At 45.9% G+C, this 23,414-nt stretch overlaps 2 protein-coding genes across 10 annotated transcripts in view; both read left to right on the top strand.

Annotated features, from left to right (window-relative positions):
• The first annotated feature begins 2,940 nt into the window (after positions 1–2,940).
• LOC1270002 (CWF19-like protein 1 homolog) lies at positions 2,941–4,919 on the top strand. Its single transcript, XM_308657.5, has 4 exons — positions 2,941–3,029; positions 3,099–3,265; positions 3,329–3,746; positions 3,814–4,919. The coding sequence occupies exons 1-4, from the start codon at positions 3,010–3,012 to the stop codon at positions 4,790–4,792; spliced, it is 1,584 nt and encodes a 527-aa protein (XP_308657.3). The 5' UTR covers positions 2,941–3,009; the 3' UTR covers positions 4,793–4,919.
• Positions 4,920–5,089: 170 nt separating this feature from the next.
• LOC4576322 (calsyntenin-1) overlaps positions 5,090–23,414 on the top strand; it is an 87,871-nt gene continuing 69,546 nt past the window's right edge. Inside the window, exons 1-2 of one of the 9 annotated variants that reach the window (XM_061646607.1) lie at positions 5,090–5,249; positions 7,867–8,220. In XM_061646607.1, the coding sequence (XP_061502591.1) occupies positions 8,094–8,220 (127 nt within the window). In that variant the 5' untranslated portion in view covers positions 5,090–5,249; positions 7,867–8,093. Of the gene's footprint in view, positions 5,653–5,773; positions 5,925–7,866; positions 8,221–23,414 lie in introns of those variants that run through there. The other 8 variants (XM_061646608.1, XM_061646604.1, XM_001687998.2 and 5 more) reach the window with 8 other exon arrangements.

Genomic DNA, 23,414 nt, shown 5'->3' on the forward strand with positions numbered 1-23,414 from the left:
GTGTACGTGCAGGCAGAGCGTTCTTCGTCGGCTGGGTGTTGGAAAAGCGTGACAATTTTCCAACCTCCTCCTCTTTTCATGCACGACATAACATGTGGCCGAAAGTGTGAGACAAACAAAAAACAAAAGTGATGTGATCAAGTCACAACATACGCCCCGAGCGCGGGTGGGTTATGCCTTTTCGGAAAAGTGCAACCACAACCGACAACCAGTCACGGTCGGACGTTCGCTTCTTGTGGAGCCGTTTTTTTGTGTTGATTGAAATTGTCCACTTTTTGCTGTGATTATACAATTAGCTGCAATGTTCGGGGTGAGAAGTGTTTGTTTGCTCGGGCTGTTAGTTGGTTGTGCAAAAATGGTTGGAGCAACGACGATCATGCCTCCGACCAACGAAACTGGAGTGTGTGAGGAGGTAAAGATGTTAATAGAATGTAAAAATTGAGTTAGAATATAATATCTATCTCTTACTCCCACAGACGATCTGCTCGAAGTTGGAGTATTACGATAAGCTGAAGCAAAAATGTCGTGACTTTCCCGGTGGAGGGTTTCTTGTTATTATGGATCATGTGAGTTGAGACAGCATTTTACAGCTTAAGTTGATCCTTCAAATGTTATTTCCTTCCATTCTCTTCCGCATTAAAGTCCACTAAATGTGCCAACGGAGACAGTGGTTTGCACACTTTTAGCCGGCGAGACTTTTACTACGTATGCCACCCGGATGGGGTAATGATCGGTCTCTGTCCGGACAATACGGTAAGATCAGTTGCAAAAGGATGCCTATTGGATCGACCGAACGCTACCAATAAGCTAAATACTTGCAGGTTTTCAGTGACACAGAGAAACGCTGCATTGGGGAGACGCTGAATCAACCGAACACGATCAAGGTGCACGATGAGTCACAGAACTGTAACATCATTGTGCCGGATTGTAGTGGTGTGGGTAAGAACAGCATTGTGCTTGATTTAATTAAAGGCGAATGCATTAAAATGTGGACTTTTTTCAGGACTTTTCCCCATACCTTCCAACTGTTCGTTCTACTTCAAATGTCAGGAGTACAACTACAACTTCCACCAGTACGTCTATCAATGCCCGCCGGGGACGTTTTTCCATCCTGATCTACAAAAGTGCTCTTCCACGAATAAGTGCTATGAAGCTCAGGTAAACAGGAGTATCTTATATTAAAAGCGCATAGAATAGACGTAAAACTCTAATCTATTGATTCCAGGAGGAGATCCTGCACAACTTCAGCAAAGAGTATTTCCCCGAGTGTCTCATTTATGGCCAGTTCCGTACGGCGAAGGATTGCACGCTGTACTATCGCTGTGTTCCGAACATTGACGGTTCCTTCTACCAGATTCGCTACGAGTAAGAGGCTGTGCTGGGCTAGAATGAATACAGTTTCTTATTAAAGCTTATTTTAAATCCCTCCAGATGTCCCTACAAGATGAGCTACAACTTTGAGAAGGAACTTTGTGTTCCCGAACATCTGCAGTGCTGCGAGTACATTCCTCACGAAAGAATAATAGAGCAGTATAAGGTGCAGCATAGCATTGACTCCACTACACTGCTCCCCCAACCGACGACTGTGATCAGTGCAATCAACACGAAGATCACTTCCAGCATTCCAATGTACTACGACACGACACAACCGCTCCCGCTGGACGATGCTCTGTCGCTGCTTCGAGAGACAAGTGCAAGCTATGCCACCACGACCACACAAGCAGTATCAGATGAGGACGCAGTGATCATGAATGTGACTCCCGACTATGATGATTATGCGTATGAATTGGATGACAATGATACTTCACAATCACCTTATGCTTCAGAAGAACCAGCAGAGCAGATTTATTCTACTCCTGCTTATAGTGGAGAGGCTCTAACTACCATTGAAGAGTATGCTTATGAATCAAGTACAGGATCATATACTTCCGATAGTGATACTGACCAAATGTCATCAGACAAGCCACGATCAACGTCACATCCCGGTTACGATTTCTTGGAATGGGACGATGATGCTTGGGACATTCCCGATCGGGTTAGAGCTACTCAAACTCCACCAACGACGACTCTATATGATGAAGAAACAATCAACTACGATGGAACTGAATCGAATGTTGATGCGTACAGTACTGAAGGTATCACTGACTCTCCTGACCATTATCCCGCGAGTGAACCGTACGTGAATCCGGCTTCATTAGCCCCATATGATGGATTGGAAAGTGAAATGCTTTCTTACGGCACAGGAGTGAATCAAAAAGAGGAAAGCTCCTATGTGACGACTTCTCCGGAGCTTGAGGAAACTGTGAGCGAATATTACACCAATCAAAGCGCCACCGCAGAGCAAACATACGATTCACAAACAGAAGCAGCAGACAGGTATACAGAAGAAGCAATATCTCCAATGAATACTGAGCCGGCTATAGAAATAAACTGCACCAATGATAAGGATGGAGAAATTGTGTGCAATGGCCAGAAGCTAAGCGTAAACGGATACCTGGAGCTGCTGGGATATGCTTTCCAGCTTACAAAGTGGCAAGACTTGCCGGATGAGCCAACAACAGCGCTGAAACCAAATTTAAAGTTTCATCTGGCGTTGGAATATCCTTGTAATTATATATTTAAGGCGCAAGCGATTGATTATCGAACGTCCTATAGCTATGAGTTAACATCTTCTGCAGCGACAGAACAAACAACGGAAGAAATGAGAACATTAAATAATGAATAATGATAGGATAATACGCATTCATTAAATACCTGACTTATTTATGCTCGATTTAAGTAAATTAAATTAAAAAGTACAACCGATCTGTAACGAAAATAAAATAAAACGTATTGTCATTTGAAAAAATATGAAATTCGTTTCAAATGTGGTCTAAAGAAAATTTTCCAAGGCTATTTTTGTCAAGCAAATCTTCGCTCCATCGCAGCGTGCGCTGTCAATTGCCCCGTTTCCAGAATTGTTTTGTTTCGCGAAAGCAAACGGTTCGCTTTCCCGGATATTTTACCGAAATGGAGCAAAAATTAAAGCTGTAAGTTGTGTGGAATATCTTTGTAAAGATGCTGTGAGACTTTCGATTTTATGTGTACGCTCTTTGTAGGTTAGTTTGTGGCGACGTACGGGGAAGGCTGAAATCGTTTTTCGCGCGCATTGAAAACGTAAACAAAAAGAGCGGCCCGTTCGATTTGGTGCTGTGTGTTGGTGACTTTTTCGGCACCAACCCTGAGGTGGAGGTGTTGCAAGAGTACAAAAGGAATATAAAAACAGGTAGGCAACGTTGTAAATACCACCAATCGATTGTTTGTTGTTTACCATTGCTACTCTTTGCAGTTGCAGCGCCAGTTTACATACTTGGCCCGACACGCAAGGAGCTTGCTCAGTATTATGCCGACACCCAGGATGGTGATATCTGTACAAATCTAAGCTATCTGGGTAAGCGTGGCGTTTACACCACTTCCGGTGGGCTTAAAATCGCTTACCTCAGCGGAAATGCACAGGAAACCGGCAGCAATGAGTGGACGTACAGCAAAGCCGACGCCATCGCGGTCCGTGACTCGTGTTTGGCGAGCAAGGCCAACATGGGAGATTTCAGGGGCATCGATATACTGCTCACGTCACAGTGGCCTTTCGGTATGCAGGAGAAGGTGAAGGAAAGCTGCAAGCTGGTCTCCTGGCTGGCAAATGCCGTCAAACCGCGGTACCATTTCTGTGGCATGAATGACGAGTTTTACGAATCTCCACCGTACCGGTAAGTGGAAGGAAGGTTGATTTTAAAAATATTTGGAACAAATTTTTAATTACGGTTTCCATTTTAGCAACCTTCCGGACAAAAACACTCAAATGGAGCTGGCAACCCGGTTTGTCGGGCTGGCATCTTTCGGCAATCCGGAAAAGAAGAAGCATATTTACGCCCTGAGCATAACGCCGGTCGAGAAGATGCGCGTGCTGGAGCTGATACAGAAAACGACAGATGAAATTCCATCCCCCTACCAAAACCTGTCCCTGCTGACGGAAAGTGGCACTACCAACACGGAGGAAAAGCGCGACGATCAGTACTTCTACGACATGAGCACGCCGGACGACAATCGACGGAACAAACGGCGCAGCAACGATCCCAACCAGCACCAGCAGAACAATCAGAAGCGCGGCCGACCGACGTTCGATCAGGAAACGTGTTGGTTCTGCCTGTCGGCGGGCAGCATCGAGAAGCATTTGATCATATCGGTCGGTGACCATTTCTATCTCGCCCTGGCGAAAGGCCCCATCACCGAAACGCACATCCTGATACTGTCCATCACGCACATCCAGTGCGCTGCGCTGCTCTCGGAACCGCAGTGGGCCGAGCTGGTACGGTTCAAGCAAGCGTTGGTCCAGTTTTACGCCGATCGGGACCAGAAGGTGTTCTTTTACGAGCGCAACTTTAAGACGGGCCATCTGCAGATCAACGCCATCGGCATCGACGACAACGTGGCGTGGAAGATACAGCACGTACTGGAGGACAAGGGCGAGGAGTACAGTGTGCAGCTGGAGAAGGTACCGAAGCTAACCGCGCCCAGCGATCTGCCGGAAAGGGGACCGTACTTTGTGGCGGAACTGCCGGACGATACGGTGATGCTGACGCGCCAGATGAAAGGCTTCCCGCTGCACTTTGGGCGGGAAATTATCTGCGCGGACAATTTGCTCAACTGCGAGGAGAAGGCGGACTGGCGGCAGTGTAACTGCACCAAGGAGGAGGAGGACGAGATGGTGAAAAACTTTCGGGAGAGCTTCAAACCGTACGATTTTACTGTTTGAAAGGGGGCAGTAGAGTGATAGTTTAGAGTTATTCCGTTGCAATTGAATTTTCTACGTATTATAAGTAATGTACATTATTGCACACAGACATGTACAATTATAATAAAACGAGAATTTTGACGAATACAGGAAGGAAATGCTTCAAAAGTGAATGAAAAATGTACGGCTGCACCTCCCGCACTACGAATTGAACAGCAAGCATGGCTTCCGCGATGCTTGCCTGATCTCACCTGGTTTATGCTGGGCGAGCATCAACCCCCATTTGTCAGGGGTGGGAAAAAAGAGATAGAGAAAGAGATAAATATCCTCGTTTATCCGTGCCGGTTCGACTATCCGGACAACACGTCCAAACGCACTTTTCTCCCTTTCCCTTGTACCGTGGGTTATTCGTTGCCAAGATTTTACGCAGCTCCGTCGTGTCGCTGTCGTACACGCACCGGAGCAATTGATCGGGAAGGTAATACACATAGAAGAGAGAGATAGACAAAAAAAGCAAAAAAAAGGTTTGTCATCTCTAGAAGGGAGTTCGAACGGGGGTGTGAGACAGCAGCGGCGGGGGCGGGAGGGAAATTCACGCGTGCGTACTGTGGTGGTGGTGCACAACGGTGTGTGCACGGTTCGGCACGGTTCCAAAACGGTTCAGTTGGTCGCTGCCGTCGAGCATTTTCCCAGTGCAAAATCGGTACGAGGGTTTCGTCGCGCTGACGCGTTTTTGTGCTGCTGCTGGTGCTGCTACCTCGAAGGTGTCAAACGCATATTGGTGTGTAGTGTGTGTGTGTGTGTATGTGTGAGTGTGGAAAGGGGGTGAATTAAAAACACGGCGTGACAGCTTTTGCACCAGGTGTGTGTGTGCTGTGCAGGTGTGAATTTTAACTCCCCAAACCGTCTCCTCCTCCCCCCACAAATCGTGCCTTTTTCGAGCTATCGCAGCACAGCAAGAAAAAGATACACACTGCCCCGGTGTATCTATGTGCGTGTGTGTGTGTATGACAAGTGTGTAAAGAAGGGTGTGCAGAGAAGAAGGGTGAATGTTGTGCGTGAAACAGGGGTGACTGCATACACACCACACCACACGGTGTGCAGCAAAGGAAACGAAAGAAGGAGGCACTTTTGAGGGAGAAAACGTGAAAAGGTGTGAAGAAAGAAAAACGAAAAGAAGAAAAAACACACAAATTGTATCGAAATCGTGCGTGTTATCCTGTCTGTGTACGTCCTCTCTCTGTTCTAATGCGTGACTCATCGTCGTGGTTGCAGCAAATTGGGCGCGCGTGTGCGTGTGTGTCAGTGTTGTTTCGGGGTGGCTTTTTCTCTTCTCATTCTCCCACCCCTTATTGTTGTGATGTTTTGCGTGTGTTGCAGCACTGCTCATTCCGAAACCATTTCCGGTTTCTTCCTCACAAAGCCCACTCGACAGGGCTTTGATGGCGTTCTCCTTTTTGCCTTCGCAGTCGAGATGTTTCGATACAAAACCGCTCGCGACGCAGCACCCATTGAACCTTTTCCACAGGTAAAAGGTGAATTCACACCTTGCCAACATTGTCGCAAGAGTGCTCACCGTTTGCTCACAAGGAACTGAAAGCGGTGCAAGTTGTTTTCTTTCTTTCTTTTTGCCATTCAATTGCATGCTGAACAAGTGAAAGCAGCATCCTCATCCCGTGTGCCACCTTCCTGAGAGCAGTTCCCGTTAGAATCAACCCCAGCCGTACGGGGGGAAGGCATGCTTTGATCCACAGTGGTTGCGCCCCAAGAGGTTGCTGCTGCTTCTTCTTCGAGAGCTTTTTTTTCGTGGCCCTTCGTGGCTGTGTGCGAGCGAAACCTGTTTTGCCCTGTCGAAACAAACTGGCGCGGCGGGTGGAAGTGTGTGAGGCAAGAAAATGCACTCGGCTGGCTCTGCGGCTAGTTGCGAAATACAGCGGAGGCAGCGAGGGGAGCTCCGAGGAAACAAGGCTAACTCGGAAAGGGGGTGTGCAATTGATGTGTCTGTTTGATTGAAGCAATGCACCAACACACGCTTACCAGCAGTAATATGGGTGTCTGGCGTTTTGGGGTTGGTGATTTGGGTGCAAAACAAACAAGTATTGTAAATAGGAATTGGCCGTGATGATGAAAAGTGAAGCAAAGTTTTCTTACCCCTTCAGTGTGACTTTTCGGAGGAAAAAAAACCCGTAACAATACTTACTGCAATAGAAGAGAAGCATCATAACCTCATTCACTCACACTTACACACGCATACCTTGTACGCAAGAAACTCGAGGAATTTCAAGGATTCTACACCATCGAATTCACCTGCTTCATCGTGCCGCTGTGTTTGTATTGCGTACAGCGCGTTACGCTGTACGCGCGCTAGTGTGCGTGCGAGTCGTGTGTAGAGCTTCGTTCGTCCTGCTTCACGGTGCGCCTCGTAGTAGTGTGTGTGCGCGCACGCAAGTGTGGCACTGGGTACTTTGGTCCTGTCGCTAGCGAGCGAAGGATTGCATACGCGACAGGCGCACCAGCCAGCCACAATGTTGTTACTTTGATGTGTGCATTTTTTTCGTGTGTGTTCTGTGCCTATTGTGTACGTTGCTGCTGATCCAGGAGGGTGTATATATGTGTGTCTTTTTGTTTGTTTGCGGGGATTGTAGTAAGCATTGAAAAACAGGCGAAGCGCACACAGTCACACACGGCAGACACGCTGCCACCAGTTTCTCTGTGAAGCATTGTGTTTGGCAGGCGATTGTATTGTGCTGTGTGTCGTGTGTACTTTTGCTGATTAAAATCCTTTCCCGCTCCATTTGTTTTCCCAACGGCCATCGTTGTGGGGTGGGAAAGGGTGAGAAGTGAGTGAGTTGGTGGGGTTTTTTTTGTTTTTGTCTGTGACTAAGAGGATAAGCATCCATCAAAAACCGCTAGATAAATTAACAGTGCCGGCAGTACATCTCGTTTTGTGTCGGCCATTACAGCGGTCCTTCTTCTGCTCGAAAACCATGAAGTAATAGTGTGTTCAACACACTTAGGGAAGAAGTAGAGTAATCGTAGTTTTCTGCGAAATTGCGACGCGCAATTCAATCCCTTATTGATTTAATTACTTACAGAGATAGTGCAAAGGCAATCATCGTGCAAATACTACAATACCTAGAAGAAAAACAGTAGTGGTGCTGCAGTGAAAGATCAATCAATTTCTTTGTGTGTGTCTGCAGTGTCGCGCGAAGAGTGGGTTGTGTGTGTCTCTGCGCTTCCTAGCAGAAGCTGAAGTGCTTTGTGTGAGTGAGTGTGCGCGCGTGTGAGTGGGGGAGAGGGCACGGCTCTCTAAAAACACACAATGGTGCCGGCGAAAGGATTTCTGCTTACGCTGCTGGTAGTGCTGGTTGCTAGCAGCAGCTTCAGCAGCCACCATCAGGTGAAGGGCGAAAAGTACGAGGACGAAGATGATTACTACGATTCAAGAGGTAAGGATAAAGGAAGAAAACTATGTTGATGCCTGTTAACTTATAATAAACTGCGGGAAACTATGAGCAAATATAGTTTTCTGGGAATTGAACGCCCAACGGGTTGAATGGGAAGCTCTCAGTAAGCTTTGAGGGCTAAACAGCCTAATCGTGTGAGCAACGTTTGAACGTAACCATATGATGATTGGCCACCTGAAAGCGATGTTTGGGGAACCAAAAACAATGCTATTTAATAACAAAAATATGGCTTCATAACTATTACAAATGTATATGGCAAATTCACACAGGGCATCTTGAACTGTTGGTAATTTTGATGGGAAAAGGCTTCGATGTATGTTTGTTGGATTTTAATGTCGCCGAATATCCGGGAAGAAGACCTTCAACTTCGTCATGAAGCCCGTTTTCACACTTCATGTTACGAAAGACATTTTTTGTTCTTGCCTTTTGGAATATGTGTAGCTCAGTTGTAATTTGCCCCAATGCTATAATACTTCTATGGGAGCTTGCAAAAAAAATCATTTATTTGAAACTGCTTCCAATGTACCACAGCGCCATCGAAAGCTCTCTCATCAACCTCATTCGAATCGTTGAATCGTGATCGCATTACCATTAACTCGCCAAAAAGTAATCTTTTAAGTAGTACGCTAATTGAATTGCTATTAACATTGATATAATTAGAGACATGCTGGTACCAACTGTACAGCCCGCCACCAGCTTTTAATTACCCACACAAAGACGGAAGGCTCTTTGTTTTGATGCGTACGGTCTAGCACACTGTTACAAAAATGTGCTAGCTCTACGTGGAAAGCAATTTCATCGCAATTAAGGTTCTTTCATTGCGATAGAAGTAAGGAAGCGCTACGGACGTCCCCAGCCCGGGTTGTCTTGATTTCGACGAAAAATATTGAAAGCAAAATCCATCTCATTAAGGTGCAACAACGCTGCTGCTCGGTTTCCTTGGCAATAAGTGGGTACTCGTGGGTTGCTACTCACTGCTCCGCGATACCAATACCACCTGCAACTTAAGTTGCTCATTACGGTTAAGGTTTTGTTTTCTGCAAATTTGCATGAGCCGTTGCTTGATGCGATGCTGTTGTTGATGGTTGATGGGCAGCCGTTTGAAGAATGGGGCGTGAAATAAGTTTACGATGCTGGTACGTCCATAAATCTTGGCGAAAACAGATGGCCCACGATAAAACGATCATTATTTAACGTGTAGCACTTTGTTGTTGTTGTTGTTTTTTCTTCTTTTCGCCTTGCCTGCGTGCTGTGTGAAGTGGAAATTATATACGCTTCCCTGCATATGATAAGCGTTGGGCAGCGACGACCCTACAGTCTTATCACCACCGTACAATCTTACCGCGCTGTCAATACTACGCTAAACCCGTACTGCAGTACCAACGTGGTTTACTGTTGAAGTATCTGCTGTGGAACTATAGTGTCCTTCGCATCCCTTCGCAACTGCAACCCATATCTAACTAAAAGCGACAGTCCGTTGACAGTTGCAGAATGAAAAAAAAAAAACGTTTCAGATGAAACCCTGCACACTCTGTCTAATGTTTGATGTTAGATTTTTCCTCCTCGCCCGATCCAACATGCTTGACAGCTTGAAACAGAGAAAAAGTGAGTTTGGAAAAAGTAGAGAAAAGCACAAACAAAAAAAAACAATATATAACATGACATACGCAACGCTCCATTATAGTGTCACTCACACCCGGCACACCCGGGAAAACGACACATGCCTTCGTTCTATTTATTCTCAATCTAAATTCAGTCAACCAAATTGAAATTCCACCCACTGGAGTGGAAGTTGGCCGATGGGTAAGCGTGCTGAGGTACCATGTCCTCGAAGACATGACGGTATTGCTCCCCCAAAAAAACAAGCTTCGTATTTCAAGAGAAGCTCTTGTCATACAATGTACCTCTCTCAATGTCCTCGCCGTTGTGACATGGTGGTACAGGGCAATCGAAATAAAAGATTGCTACTTGCTTCATAAAACAAAACTAAACAATGGCGTAATGTCGCATTGAATGTTTCGGCACCAAAGTCTGTTACGGACTCTCTATATGGGTTATGTTGGTGCTTCGCTCAAATCGGGAGGCACATCAGTTTTGGAAAGAGTATCTGCAACACTGCTTTAAAAATGGACATGCTACGGAGCGGTTAGTTATTGCTTTATTCCAATTCTGTTCAAGCTTGCCTAGATATGAAATTTATCATCCACGTGTCAAACTACCAACATGGCACTGCTTTTAACCCATCCCAAAATGGTTTCATTTACCCTGCCCAACCGGCGGCCATTATCGATCGAATATAGCCGATCTGCCGCGCCACAAGCGCGCAATGGCGTGTGAAATGAGCTTCGGTTGCCAATTTCTTTTCACTTCTCCAACATTAAACAATTATGCACAATGCCGTGTAATTATGATGCCTCACATGCAAAAAGAGCGGACCCAGCAGTAGTAGAAGCTAGTATGGTGGAACGACCAAACCCCCCTCAAGTGACCCGGCCTTTAACCTTCGGGACGATTCTGTCGCGTACGGTGATAAATCTTGCCGCAATCGCAAGGATTAGCGCCACCACCGAAAGACGACCCAGTTTCGTGCCCCGATGAACACATCCATCCTCTTCCGAACACGGCCACGGCGTGATTCCACGCTGGGAGGGGAGAAGGGAGAAGGCACGACGACGTGCTCGGGTCACGAAACACACTCCGGTCTCATTATTAATCCGCCAAAGAAGCATAAATTGCATCCATACGAACGTTGCTGCTCCCTGTTCCATCTTCTGCTGCTGCTCCTCCTAGAAACAACCAATCGGCTATGGAGCAGTACAATGGACTCTGATGGCAGTGGACTAACAGAGTCAACTCAAACAATGGATCCTTAACTTATGCTTTTGTGTGTTATTTCACCCGTGTACCTCGCTCGCTCGTTCGCTCCTCTCCCATTTCCCAGAAGTCTCCCAACTCCCAATTCGTATTTCATCGTCCAAACACCAAACGACTCTTCGGCGTAGGACTCCTTTCGATTTCTCAAGTTTGATTGTACTGTTATGTGCGCCAGTCGTTTGCCCGATTCGACGTCTTCAATATATATATAGTATGCTAAAAGCTCACTTGAAACTCCCCAACGTCGTCCCACGCACCGACGGTGGATGGGGACGAACTTCAGGAAGATCAGGCGATGACTAACTCCCCGTTCGTGATTGAGTCGCGATTTGCCGTTCGCTGTGTCTCTTCTGTTGCGTTGCGATGATGAGATGGTATCGACAGTGATTCGTAGTTACCTTGTGTATTCATCGCACAGGCCGATGCCGATGGTTTGTATAATGAGGCTGAGACTCCTCTTCACTAGCAACAGCCAAGTTTGAAGTTGTTGGATAGTAGTGGTGATTTGTGGAGGATGGAGAGGAGATTTCTTTATGTCGCGAAATACGTAAATGGCTAAACCTGGCAAGAACATTCGTAAGGAATTGAATTGATAGGATCTGCGTTATGTCTTGGTTCTTGGGTCACCTTTATGACAAAATAAGATAAATCATTGGAATTAGATTACATTTCAGTCTTACTGATTTATGTAGAAACAATTACGTTGGAACATGCTCATGCCGATGGTTGTAATATCAAAAGTTATTTGCTCTATATTCTGATATGGCTGGATATTAATTTTAGAATACGAGTGCCCATAGCTATGCTTATATAATAATGATACAAATCATTCTGCTACATCTCACCACACAATATCTACAATAATTTTCCTACATCACACAAAACAACACACCTCGACATATTGCAACCCGTCGGTGCGATGCTTGATTGTGCATGTTGCTGTGCATGTTTCCTCTATCGGTCGATTCCACCAAAAGGGCAAAACTGTTCCCAGACTTTCCATTGTTCCAACCGAGAACGAGATTACCGTCTCTATGGCCATTGGGAGCTTTTGATAAACTTAGTTATTTGCCATCCACCTTCCCCCTCCATACTCCAGGCTAGATCTTAAGGGTGTGGAGTTTAAGATCGAGGAAAGAGCTTCGTTTGCATGCGCTACACGGCATTACTGTGCGATGACTCTATAAGGCTGGGTTTAAATGCATATGACGTCGCCTGCAGCAGCGGATATAGCTAAGGTATTGACGATTTCTCAGCGGTTTCTGCTACACCGCTCCGTTTGTTTGCCTTAAGCTTAGCGATTGGACAGTGAGTATGACGAATGCTTCCATGAATGTGGATACACTTTTTTATGATCTAACCATTTTCAAGGACTTCCAGGTGTACTCCAAGCGTAACCTCGCGCTATTGCTCATATAAGGTGTGATTGAAGCTCATGCGTGGTAAGAATTAATAATAATGGGGCAATGATTTTATACATACACGAAGCTTACAAAAGCACATATCGAATGAAGTATAATTATTATTTAAAGACATTGTATGCTCTTGATAAGTAAATTGTTCAAAAAATCGAGGCTCCTTCTTTAATTTTTGTCTTAACGCACAAATTACCATCTGTCCCTAGGACCCAAAACCTAAAATTAAATGAAGCAGCATATGCTAATAGCATGGAAATCCCCGCGGCAAGCGGAGATTATATCCCTATTCCACGGCTAGCAGCACACAAAAATAGCAAAATAGCAAAAGGAAAGGAGAATAAATTTAACGTAAACCCTCCCCATTCCAAAATGATCCTCCTTTTGACCGCTCATGTAAAAGCACACCAAGTATTCTATCCTTATCTTAATGTGTTTCGAACAAAAAAGAAAAGACTAAAACGGTACAGCCCAAAAAACAGCCGGCATGAAAACATCTCACCATTTAAATGCAATTGCATTGGCTAGATTACTGCACACTTAGCGTGTGCGCTCGTGTTGCTAAGGCAGTCCCACAAGCAGTTCGTTTGAAAAAAATAAAGAAAAAATGAAAAGGACGAAATAAAAGGATATTGCAGTTTGCAGAAACGTGCAATAACAAAAGTAACAGAGGACAGCATAGGAGGAAAGGCAAAAAATGCACCACAATGAAGAAAAACCACCCGATGCAAATCGTACCGGGGAAAAGGTGCTGCACAGGGACAGGTTTTAAGCTCGAAACCAAACCATCCCTAAGATTGTGTTGTGTGTGTATGGTTGTATGCAGCTTACAGTTTTGTTACATCCTTTTTTCCGTTCTTTTCCATCGCTTACCAGAACCAGTGCAATGTGCTTTGTGTGCAGACGCGAGTGTTGTTTGTGTTTTTCTTTCTTGTTTCCCTTTATTTCTTGCTGCAAGTTGTTGTTATCTTTATGTGCATCGTTTGCTGTTTGGATGTACGAGGGCACGGAATTATCGAAATTGCACACAAACACCGGCTGGCTAAATCCATCCTACTCTACTAGCCAACGGCTCGAACCTTTACGCCAACGCCTTATTACGGTCGGTCGGTTTGGCGGTTTCGTCCTGTTTCCCGTTGTTCTTGCTTTCCTTCCCCGCTCGCTGCCGAAAATGATTTGCGTTGTCGGGTTTCGAATTTCCATCCAATTTCCCTCTGCATGGTGCTCGACATCGAACTCGCCTGCTCGGATCATCGCAACCGACAGTGCGACCTAAAAAAAGTCTACCAACGGATCACGCAGGTTTTGCAGAACAGCTGGTCGTGGAGCGTTCATGTCTTCATCCTTCCACTCCTCCTCCGGGCAGCCCTTTGCTAACAGATGGCTGCTGAATATTCATAGACTAGAACAAAAAGCCAAAACCGAGGGCTGCGTCGGAACCGGGAGCTTTTGCACGACCATCTGTGGTACTGCCCTGTGTATGTGTGTCTGCGCGTGTGTCGTCGCCATTATTATTTACTTTCTCCCTTTGCTGCCTGCCCCCCGCTTTTTCCACCGTTTGCTCCTCTCACTCGATCGCTCGGTAATTGAAGGGATTGAACCTAGGAATATGAACCACCCCATGAAGTGTACTTTGCAAATCAGCCCCCGTAGCATATTGGGCCGTTTTGGTCACTGGTTTATTCGCCCATCCCAACACCGGTGGTCGGGGAAGCCGGTTTTGTTTGTCCCCTTTTTGCTTCGTTAAATGCAAAGTTATTGATTCGATAAGGATTATTTTTGGGGTCCGATTGTCGGCCGGCGTTCGTCCGACCGATCGCCCGCTGTGAAGGAAATGATTCTTTATTGGAGATGGAGAATAAGAGCGAGAGATAGGGCAAATTTTTGCGTAAAGTGAAAATGTTGATGCTTTGCCGCACCACTGATTGGGAGCTTTGTTGTGCAATAAAGTGAACAAAAGCAGAAAAGCGTCTCGTATTTGCTTTATCATCTTTTTTTCGTAAAATTTCCACAGAACTGTAGAGATTGGGATTTGGTTAGAAGATTTAGTATTGACTGCTGCAAAGATAGCTTAAATCAGTCCACTTCCGTGAAGAGTATTAAACCCAAGAAGTGCGTCACTTTTTGCGATGGGCCACAAATTTATGGGAAAGTTGCTTTATTTGCGGTGGGCCGCACATTTACGGAAGGTTGTTTTTTTTGCGAGATTTCCTGAAGATTGAAGTCAGCTTGAATACAACCCACGCGCTTCGTTCCGGTTCGGTCTATGCGTTTGGTGTACGCTACTAAACACCCGCCTTAAGCTCTAAGATATTGTCGGACTTGAATGGTGTGTCGGCGTGTGATGAGGTGATTTAGATTTTTATTTGCGATTTTGATATCTTACGGTTTGGTACGGTTGATTCATATTTGTTTCTGTATAAGATGAGACGCCGTTTCTTGTGCATTTCCTAGAAGGACAACTCTACAGAGGAAGCTTATTTTGAAAATCCATTCATTTCTACTGAATAGGTATAAATCTGCAAATTATTACACGAAATGTAGTCTAATCCTGGTCACGGCACCAAAGCCAAATGATTATGGTCGCTACAATGGTATTCGGCATGAGCGAATTGAAATGTTTTCCAAGTAGTGCGAGCTGTGTGTAACTCAAACATGACTGGAAATGTGCAAAGTTTCCTCAGCGTACCATGTACCGCACCTACTTCAAATGAATAAGCCAAATATCATCTCTATGGCAAAGCGCAGCCCAAAGCACCAATTTCGCATTACGCTGCCATGCCGAGGATACTCTTGATCGGCAGGATGCATCCTTCGAATCTACGAATCAATCCTGATCCTGTTTCTTTCTCGAGCATGGCGAGAGTAATGCATATCACACCACCGCACACGCCAGCGATAGTGGTAATTATTCCAGCATTAGCGAAACCGTTGCGCCGATTAGAAACGGATCCTGCACCGAAATTTCATCCCTTGGTGCGGTCATGTTTCACTGCACTACTGCTACGGTTTGCGTTGGCACCGTGGAGAGGGTGTTGTATCGCAACTGGAGCATCTTTAGCCATCCCATGGCTCCCCGATGGTCCCTTTCATGTATACCAAAGGGGCTGATCGATCGCGCACGGGAGAAGGCCAGCCGCGTGCTTACGGTGGTGTCTAAGAACGATGAACATTATCGCAAGGGCAACCCGTCCTTCAAACACACATGGGCTGGTGCTGTTCTGGCACCCAGATTAGTCACGTTCTGCCCAACGACTGTTTCTCTAGTGTGGCATTTCTTGCGTTTTTTTCTGGCAGCGAACGTGGGTTTGGGTTTGCAAAAATGCTTAGCTGGCATATCTGCTTCGCTGCGAATCCTTCAAACAACAAGCATCGGGTTGGATGGGGCCACATCAGGATTGGAAAAAGGTGAGCTCTCCGGGTCACAGCGCAAGGTCATGATGGGTATTTTGTAAATGCCTTTTTGCTCTGCTCCATTTGCTTGCCGAGGGATGGGTTTGAAAACGTTCCCCATCCTGCAAACTGCAACCGAAACGGATGTTTCTGACGGTGATGAGAAACGATGAACGAGATGACTTGTAACAACCCGTTTCTATAGCATTTTTGTAATAGCTGGTTACAGCATGATGCGCGATAGATGGTGACGGATAAAGCAAATCCACTTTTATGAAATTGAAATGCAATTTTCTTCGCAACGCTACATCTATCCAACACCATCAACAGCTGGGCGGCAAATGGGACTTTTGCGATGGGAGAAAGTTCCACTGAACGCGAGATTTTGAGAGGGGCGCCAGGCAAGGCCCTTATTGACGTTAATAATTGCAATTTTAATTACAAACTTATCTCTACGCCCGCGCCACGCTAAACCAGCACACGACTGCTTGTCTGTCAGTTGAACGATGTCGTTCTTCTTTTTTTTTTTGTTGTGCCCTGCCGACACACCCAAAAAGCATCTTACGACAACACAATATGGCAATCGTTTCTTTCGAACCCTTCCATCCTTTCTTTGCTAAGAGCCGGAGAAGGAGGTCTTGAGTCAACACACCGACAACGCGCCAGTTCGACAAGGGTCCCGTGGCAAACATTCTTCGGTTTAAGCACTCCCCGAAGGCCACGGGGGTAACGAACATGGGTACCATGGGGCTGCTCATGGGCTCTAGAAACTTTTTAGTCGCCTAGCAGCAGGGTGCAATTTCCCGCCCGATGGGTGGGCCAAGTTGATCAAAATGCAGGATCAAACTGCCGGATCCGTGGCGCAGGCACAAGTTTCCGGCGGGATGAGCAGGATTTCGATAATTGCTGTCGTAAACAAGCAAACGTGTCTCCTTTTCGCCATCGTTCCCGTCGTCTCGTTTACAACGCTTCACTGCTCCAGCTCACTGCCATGCCTGGTGGAGCTGATTTGATTCTTTCCACTGCTTTGATGTCGATGTAGTTAGCGTGTAGCGTGTTGTGTAGTGATTGAGGGAAAAGTTTTCAGCACTGCAGTGGTGCTGCCGGTGAGAAGCAGCAGCCATTTGCATTATTTTCACATCTTCTGCTGGCAGCAGGGTGTCTCGCTCTCCTTCAGAGGAGGTTGAAAGCCCTTCCATCCTTTTTTTTGCAAAGGGAAAACATTCTGTCGCAGTTCCAGTTGGCAGCGCGCTGGTGCTGTAATGAATAGGATGCTTCAGCTTTATGTGTTGATATTTTTTGTGTGGCTTGTTTAAATTCTCATTTATTAAAAATCGAACGGCAACCGGACACCGGAGGAAAACCGGGCGGCGAACGGGGCGGGTGTTCACTGTGAAGCAAGGTTCTAGCTCGGGTTAATAATCAAAAAGTTTCATCAGTTCTAACGAGAGCTGGGTACATGGAGCGCCGGCTGGAATGGATCATAGATGGATCCAATTTCAAACCCCGGACGGGCAAATGAATAAACTTTTTCCGCTTGAAACATAATCCTATTCACAGGTTCGTTGCGCAAACATAATCCCCACTCATTACGTGTGAGGCTGTGCCTTCGTGTGTATATATGTGTGGGCTTGCTTGCTAGTGCTAGCGCTAATGTTGTGCTAAATACCGTCGACGAACAAGTTTGACAGAACAAGCGCGCCTCTGCAACAGTTGTTCGCCATGTTTTCAGTGCCTGGATTGGATGTTTTTGTTTGCACGTTTCATTAGATGGCTGTTTGGTTTTTCTTTGCTTTGTTTTTATTTTAAAAAAAAAACATTTCGCCACAGGAAAAGGTATGTCGGGTCCAGTTTTTCCCAGCCCAGAATGGAACACAGATGTACGTTCTTGCGCGCGCTGAATACGAAAATACCGTCCAAAATATCTACAGCACGCTCACTATGCGGCGGTTCGTGTGCTAATGCGTGCAGCTTCCGGGCTCTGGTCGAGCGAAAGTTACTCCGAACAGCTTAAAATGCAGATCCGAAACTTCCTTTCGGCCTTTCCATTTTGGCGGGCGCATGTTGAATTGGTGAGGCAAACAAATTCGACAACTTCCTGCAAAAGTTCCCGTGCCAGTGCCTAAGTAAGTTGCAGAGCGACCAGGCACCGATCCGCTTGGCAAGATAAGTGGACGGAATGGAAGTCCAAGTCCGGCACAGCGGCCGGCTTCCTGTGTGGAAGGCACGGGTGGTCCTGAAGTTTCACCCGGCATCTTGTTTTGGGCGATGTAATAGAAAATTTCAACACAAATTCTTGTGCCAAAGTTTTCACCAAACATTCACGACCCGCTTGATTCGGTTTGCTCTCAGAACGTGGGTGATGTAAGTGGGTAGGAAGGGCTGGTGGTAGAATCAAATCCATTTAACATTAAGATCATATGATTGGACTAAATGGAAAGAGATAGGCTGTGAGTGCTGGAGGCACTTTAGATGGGACGAGATTTTAGGTGAAACTTAAAAATTTCGCCAACAGGAATCAATTAGCGCGAAATGGCGCACTCGTGTAAAGTTTGCCACTGGACAACCGTTTGCTTTAGTTTCGAGAAGGAAAGGAAGGAAGCACATCTATTCAAGCTGCTTGTTTCAAGATTTAATTTGTCCTGATGCCAATGTGCATAGTTGTGGTGGAACCACTGTTGTTCTCTGCAAGATGTTTGGTTTATTCCGAACAGATGGGGAATAGCTAAAGATCTTTCCACAAAACGAGAGAGGAATTCATAGAGCTAAAATCTAAGGACCGTTTTACTTAGTGACAGAGGTTAGTGGTGTAGGAACTTCTGGATTCACATTCGGCGCTATTTGCAGGATTTCCCTCCATGTGGAAGATCGGATTTTTCAGCATCATCTGGAACTCTATTGTCCACAGTGATGTAATAATTGGAAGGTCATCGCACACAAAGAGCTGTTCGCTGTAAAAAGGTTCTCGTTTTGCAGCTCTACTCGTATTCTTCTGAACTCCTGACGCTTTTAGCGTTGCACGTAAACCGCGTCCGTGTGAAGAACTAATGAAAAGAGCCATTTTGTACACATAGAACCTTCCTGCTAAAACAACTTATAGATGGAACTGCAAATAAAAATCATGACCTAGTATCTCGCCAGCTTCTTGCAAACAACAAACGTTCCATCTCGAGTGGTACGTGCGGAAAACTCTACCGATTACTTCGAAATATACTTTTGGAACTTCTGTGTCATATGCCCTATCCCTTGGAACACCTTCTAATGTGAAGTGCAGATGACACAGACCCACATCTACGTAGCTGGACGTCCCTTTTTCCGTCATGATGCGGCGTCAAAAAGTGTTCGACCTTCAGAGCGTCGAGAAGTAGGAAAAACCACTCAAACGACGGCCTGTGCCTCTCCCTGCATCAAGAAGAAACAAAAGTAACTGCTCCCGTGGGATCTTGAAATTCCTCGAAACTTGCCGTCAGACTCCATTTCATTTTGTTCCCTCCCATACACCATAGGGCATACGGCAAGAGCATAGGGTTGTTGCACATTTGGTGCGGGTGATGTAAACTTTTCCCCCCTTGCAAGGATGACCCTCTCTCTTGGCCCCGAAGCGAAAGTTAAATGGAAAGCGACAAGTTTGCCAGCCAGGGTGAGTGAGTGAGCAACCGTCCGGAGTGGTTTCGGGTAAAGGATGCTTGTTAGTGGTGTACATTTTTTCTTGTCGGTTTCATGTGACCGCACGTTGCTTATGGCGCTTGGCATCTTCTCACTGGCATTTATGTTGTTTTTTTTTTCATCATTCACTTGTTTTACTTAGTTAAACTGTTTCTTAACTCGTCTTCTCATCTCCCTCTTGTAGTGTTCGCCCCTGCGGAGTGTGTGGTTTGATGAGAATTTGCCTGAAATTACACTTTGTAATACAGTTTACAAAGTTCTCATCATTGTTGACAGTTAGTGTCTGTGTGCGTGTTGTTTCATCCACTTTTCACTATTTATCTTATCAACAACGGAAAAAAGTTAAAAAAATGTTCAACTCTTTAACGACCTTTGTGCGAGTCAATTCTGGGGAATATTCTTTTTTGTAAATTTCATTTTACTGCTTCCAACTCTCTACGAGAGTCTTACCAACAGCACGAAGGTAATTTAATTTATCCAACTCTATCCTTTTCGCCTCACCACAACGATTCGCCTGCGTTTTACCGTCTCCAGCCCGCCCATACCAAATCGCGTGGATGTTTCGCAACTCTCGCAGCATAATAAATCGCAAACCGAGAGCCCCGGTCCCGCAGATGGACATAAATCATCTCGTGGTTGGTTGGAGCAAAAAAAAAAGCTGCTGCGCATTGGCACGGTCGGGATTTGCCGCACCAATAGCAGCGTCCGATCGAGAGTATCCTGCGGGATATAATAACAATTCGCACAAGCACAAAGGCGTCGGGGCCAAAAGGGGTTGCAATAAAAATTAAAAGAAAAAAGCAGAACAGATAAGAAGAAGTGGCAGTGGTGGCGCTGGAATCCACACGCTTTCGAGGTCGCCGTGCAGGTTGAGAGTGTTAGTTGGATCTATACAGATTGTGTGTATGTATGTGTTCGTGTGTGGGCTGTTTTTTGCTCTGTAATCTACGAAAAAGGGCAACTTCTGAGAAACGAATCAGCTTTGTTCTGGGCATCTCGACCATGTTGGAGCTGTATCTGAGATTAAATCAACAAGAAGCAGCAGCATTGCACAATACTCCGACAAGAACAGAACAAGGATGTATTTCGGTTGCTTCTTTTTTGCACTTCTGCACCATACTCACCACACCCATACACAAAAGCTTTCCTATTAAATTTCTACCTTCCTGTCTGGACAAAGAAAGGATCGTTTTGGGATGTGTTCAGATATCGCTCCATAATTCAATGTAAATCCTGGTAGGAAGTAAAATTGCCCTAAGGGATAGCCTTGGCCGTCGGTCCTCGGTGTGTCCCAGGTGGACCCAATATGGCCGCGGACCCCAATGCTTTGTTAAAGCTACTGAATCATCGCCGCCCGTTCGTCGCTTGATGCAATGGCACAGCTTCTTCCCCAAGAGCACATTGTCGAGACAGAGGACGAATGGGTGGTGTGTGTGGATGTGCTTCCACCACTTGGCACGAGATGAAATGTTGTAGAATGCTTTCTCGAATCCTTTATGTGGGAATTTGAAATTGACTTCCCGGGAAGTCATTAGGACAGAGAAGCGTAGTTCCGCAAATGCTAGTGGTAGTTGTAACCCCAACGGTATGTGAAGAGGCTTTGGAATGGTGTATTTGATGTGTGTATCTACGTGGTAGGATGTAACCTGCGACCTGTGTTCATTAGAATCGCTTCGCAGTGAGCGCGGGACCATTTTTTTTTTTGCACTGGAGCTCACTTTTAATCTCTCGCTCAGTCGGTGTTCTTTTACCCTCTCAGCCACCATCAACCACAATCAACATGAAACGTTAAACTTGCCACCGCACTTGTGTTCCTCTTATTTAAATGTACCTTTCACTCAGCTTAATGTTAAGCCAAATGTTTTAAGCTCCAGCTCTTGTACATTGAGCGAAAAGAAAACCCTACACCAACATCAGAAAGAAAAAGTCAAGCCCTTGACCAAAGTTTCAAGTCACTCGTGTAGGTACGCATTTCGAACCTCCAAGGGGACGCCATTAACTTTTAAATCTGCTTTGTGGTGCACTTTTTTTACCATCTTCGTGTTTTTCTTTCTATCTTCCTCTGTTTTTTTTCCTTCACGCACACGATTCTTCATTTTATGTGCAGTTTCTTTCCTGTGCAAATTGACCGAACGTACAACCGGATCGGGTAGCGATTTCAGTTGGCAGTCCAAGCGCTTGTTGCTGCCGTTTGCAGAATCCTGGCACGCTCGGGTTTAATGGTTCGACAACGACCAAAAACGGACATCGGATCGGTACACGAGCTGTGGGGTCTGTGGAATGCCAGCGCGCGCCGTTGCACTGATTCGCAACATGCGAATTGTACGTCCGAGAAATCATTGCACCATTCTTTTCGCCCTATTTTCGGCTGACTTCCTTCGCTCGTTTCATGTGGCGTTACGTTGCCTTGGCGCAAACATCAAGTTTCCTGTGACGTTTGAAGCATCTGGAAGGGTAGTAGTTTTATGAGCGGGTTCAGTTTATTTGCTTTTGCTCCGTTTTATTCATTGCTTCGCAGAATGTATTTCCCTCTTCAAGAGAGCCCTTCTAACCTGCTACCAGCGTTGTTACTGAGTGTATTGCTTAGGTTGGATCCGGTCAACATTGCTCTCCTCACTTATGGGGATGTCATTCTGAGCCGTTTGTCGTTGCGAATTGGCATCAACTGTTGTCACAGTTTGTGATCTCGTGCTGAGAATTGTGCGTCGCAAACAAAAAAAGCCTTTCCGACTAGATCAAAATGTATTCCGAACGACTCCGTATGATGTTCACAGAAAGAAACGCCTATATGTATGCAATTTGCATAACGTAAGTGCGTTGTTAAGCCTTTTCCAATGATTTTAAGCAATAAAGTAGCATAATATCTATTGAATACTTTATACTGAAATCCAACGAATCTGAATTAGGTCTAGGCCTGCGTTATACACTGTCATTCAGTAAATGACAGCACAAAGTCTCCTTCTCGCTCTCCGTTAAGGTTCACGACCTCATGCGCCGGATGTTTATCGCCCAGAACTTATCCGTCCACACTATCACACCATTAGCGCTCGGAACACGGATTACTCTGGTCGCTTGTATCGGTTCGGCGCACGTTTTCTGCGGCGCCCCATGCTCTTGCCACAGTGGACTGCTATCGTTTGACATTGCGTTTGACTGTGGCTGGTCGTGTGCACACTTTATGTGTCTTGCGCTAGTTGCTAGTGTGCAGAAATCGTACGTTCCTGCTCCCTGTTGTCATTCTCGTATAGCAGTAGGTGGGTCGTACGTACGGTGGAGCTTCCTCCAGCACTGCCCCGAAGCGTCCCGACACACCCGCCAGCTACTGTCGGCAAACCCCGGGCTATGGGAACGGGACAGACTGCCTGTGATAAGCTTTAAAAGAATGATCCATTCCACCGCTGTTCGTCGCTTCCCCAACGGTGCGTCATGCTGGGGGGAAACTCATGTGGAAAAAGTAGTCCGCATGTGACACTGGCAGGAAAAACGAGCATCATGCTCCACTCGCTCGCTCCGCAATTGTTCGACGATGGGAGTGTATATATCTCGTTATTTTCGTATCAGATCCGGTACCGAGCACACCGCATCAGTGTGTGTGTGTGCGCGCGCGTGTGTATGTGTGCTTTGTGGAAAATGGTACCGTTAAGAAAATAGTCTCCCCGTCGTACGCCATTGCACCTTCGGGGTTCCGGTGAGTGGTTGGCATGCGTGAAAGTGTACCACCAGCTCGTCTTCCGATGTTCCGATGCACGAGAAGCGTACTCTTACACCTCGCGCTTACCTTCCAACAGCGATACTTCAAGATTCTTTCCCAGCATTTTTTCGTCCTCT

Source organism: Anopheles gambiae, chromosome 2 (assembly GCF_943734735.2).
Source record: "Anopheles gambiae chromosome 2, idAnoGambNW_F1_1, whole genome shotgun sequence".
Classification (NCBI taxonomy): Eukaryota; Metazoa; Arthropoda; class Insecta; order Diptera; family Culicidae; genus Anopheles; species Anopheles gambiae.

Excerpts from the sequence above, each read along its gene's own strand:
- LOC1270002 (XM_308657.5), top strand. The coding sequence starts at position 3,010 with ATGGAGCAAAAATTAAAGCT. Across the intron at positions 3,030-3,098 it reads ATGGAGCAAAAATTAAAGCT|GTTAGTTTGTGGCGACGTAC; the intron begins GTAAGTTGTGTG and ends CGCTCTTTGTAG. Across the intron at positions 3,266-3,328 it reads CAAAAGGAATATAAAAACAG|TTGCAGCGCCAGTTTACATA; the intron begins GTAGGCAACGTT and ends TACTCTTTGCAG.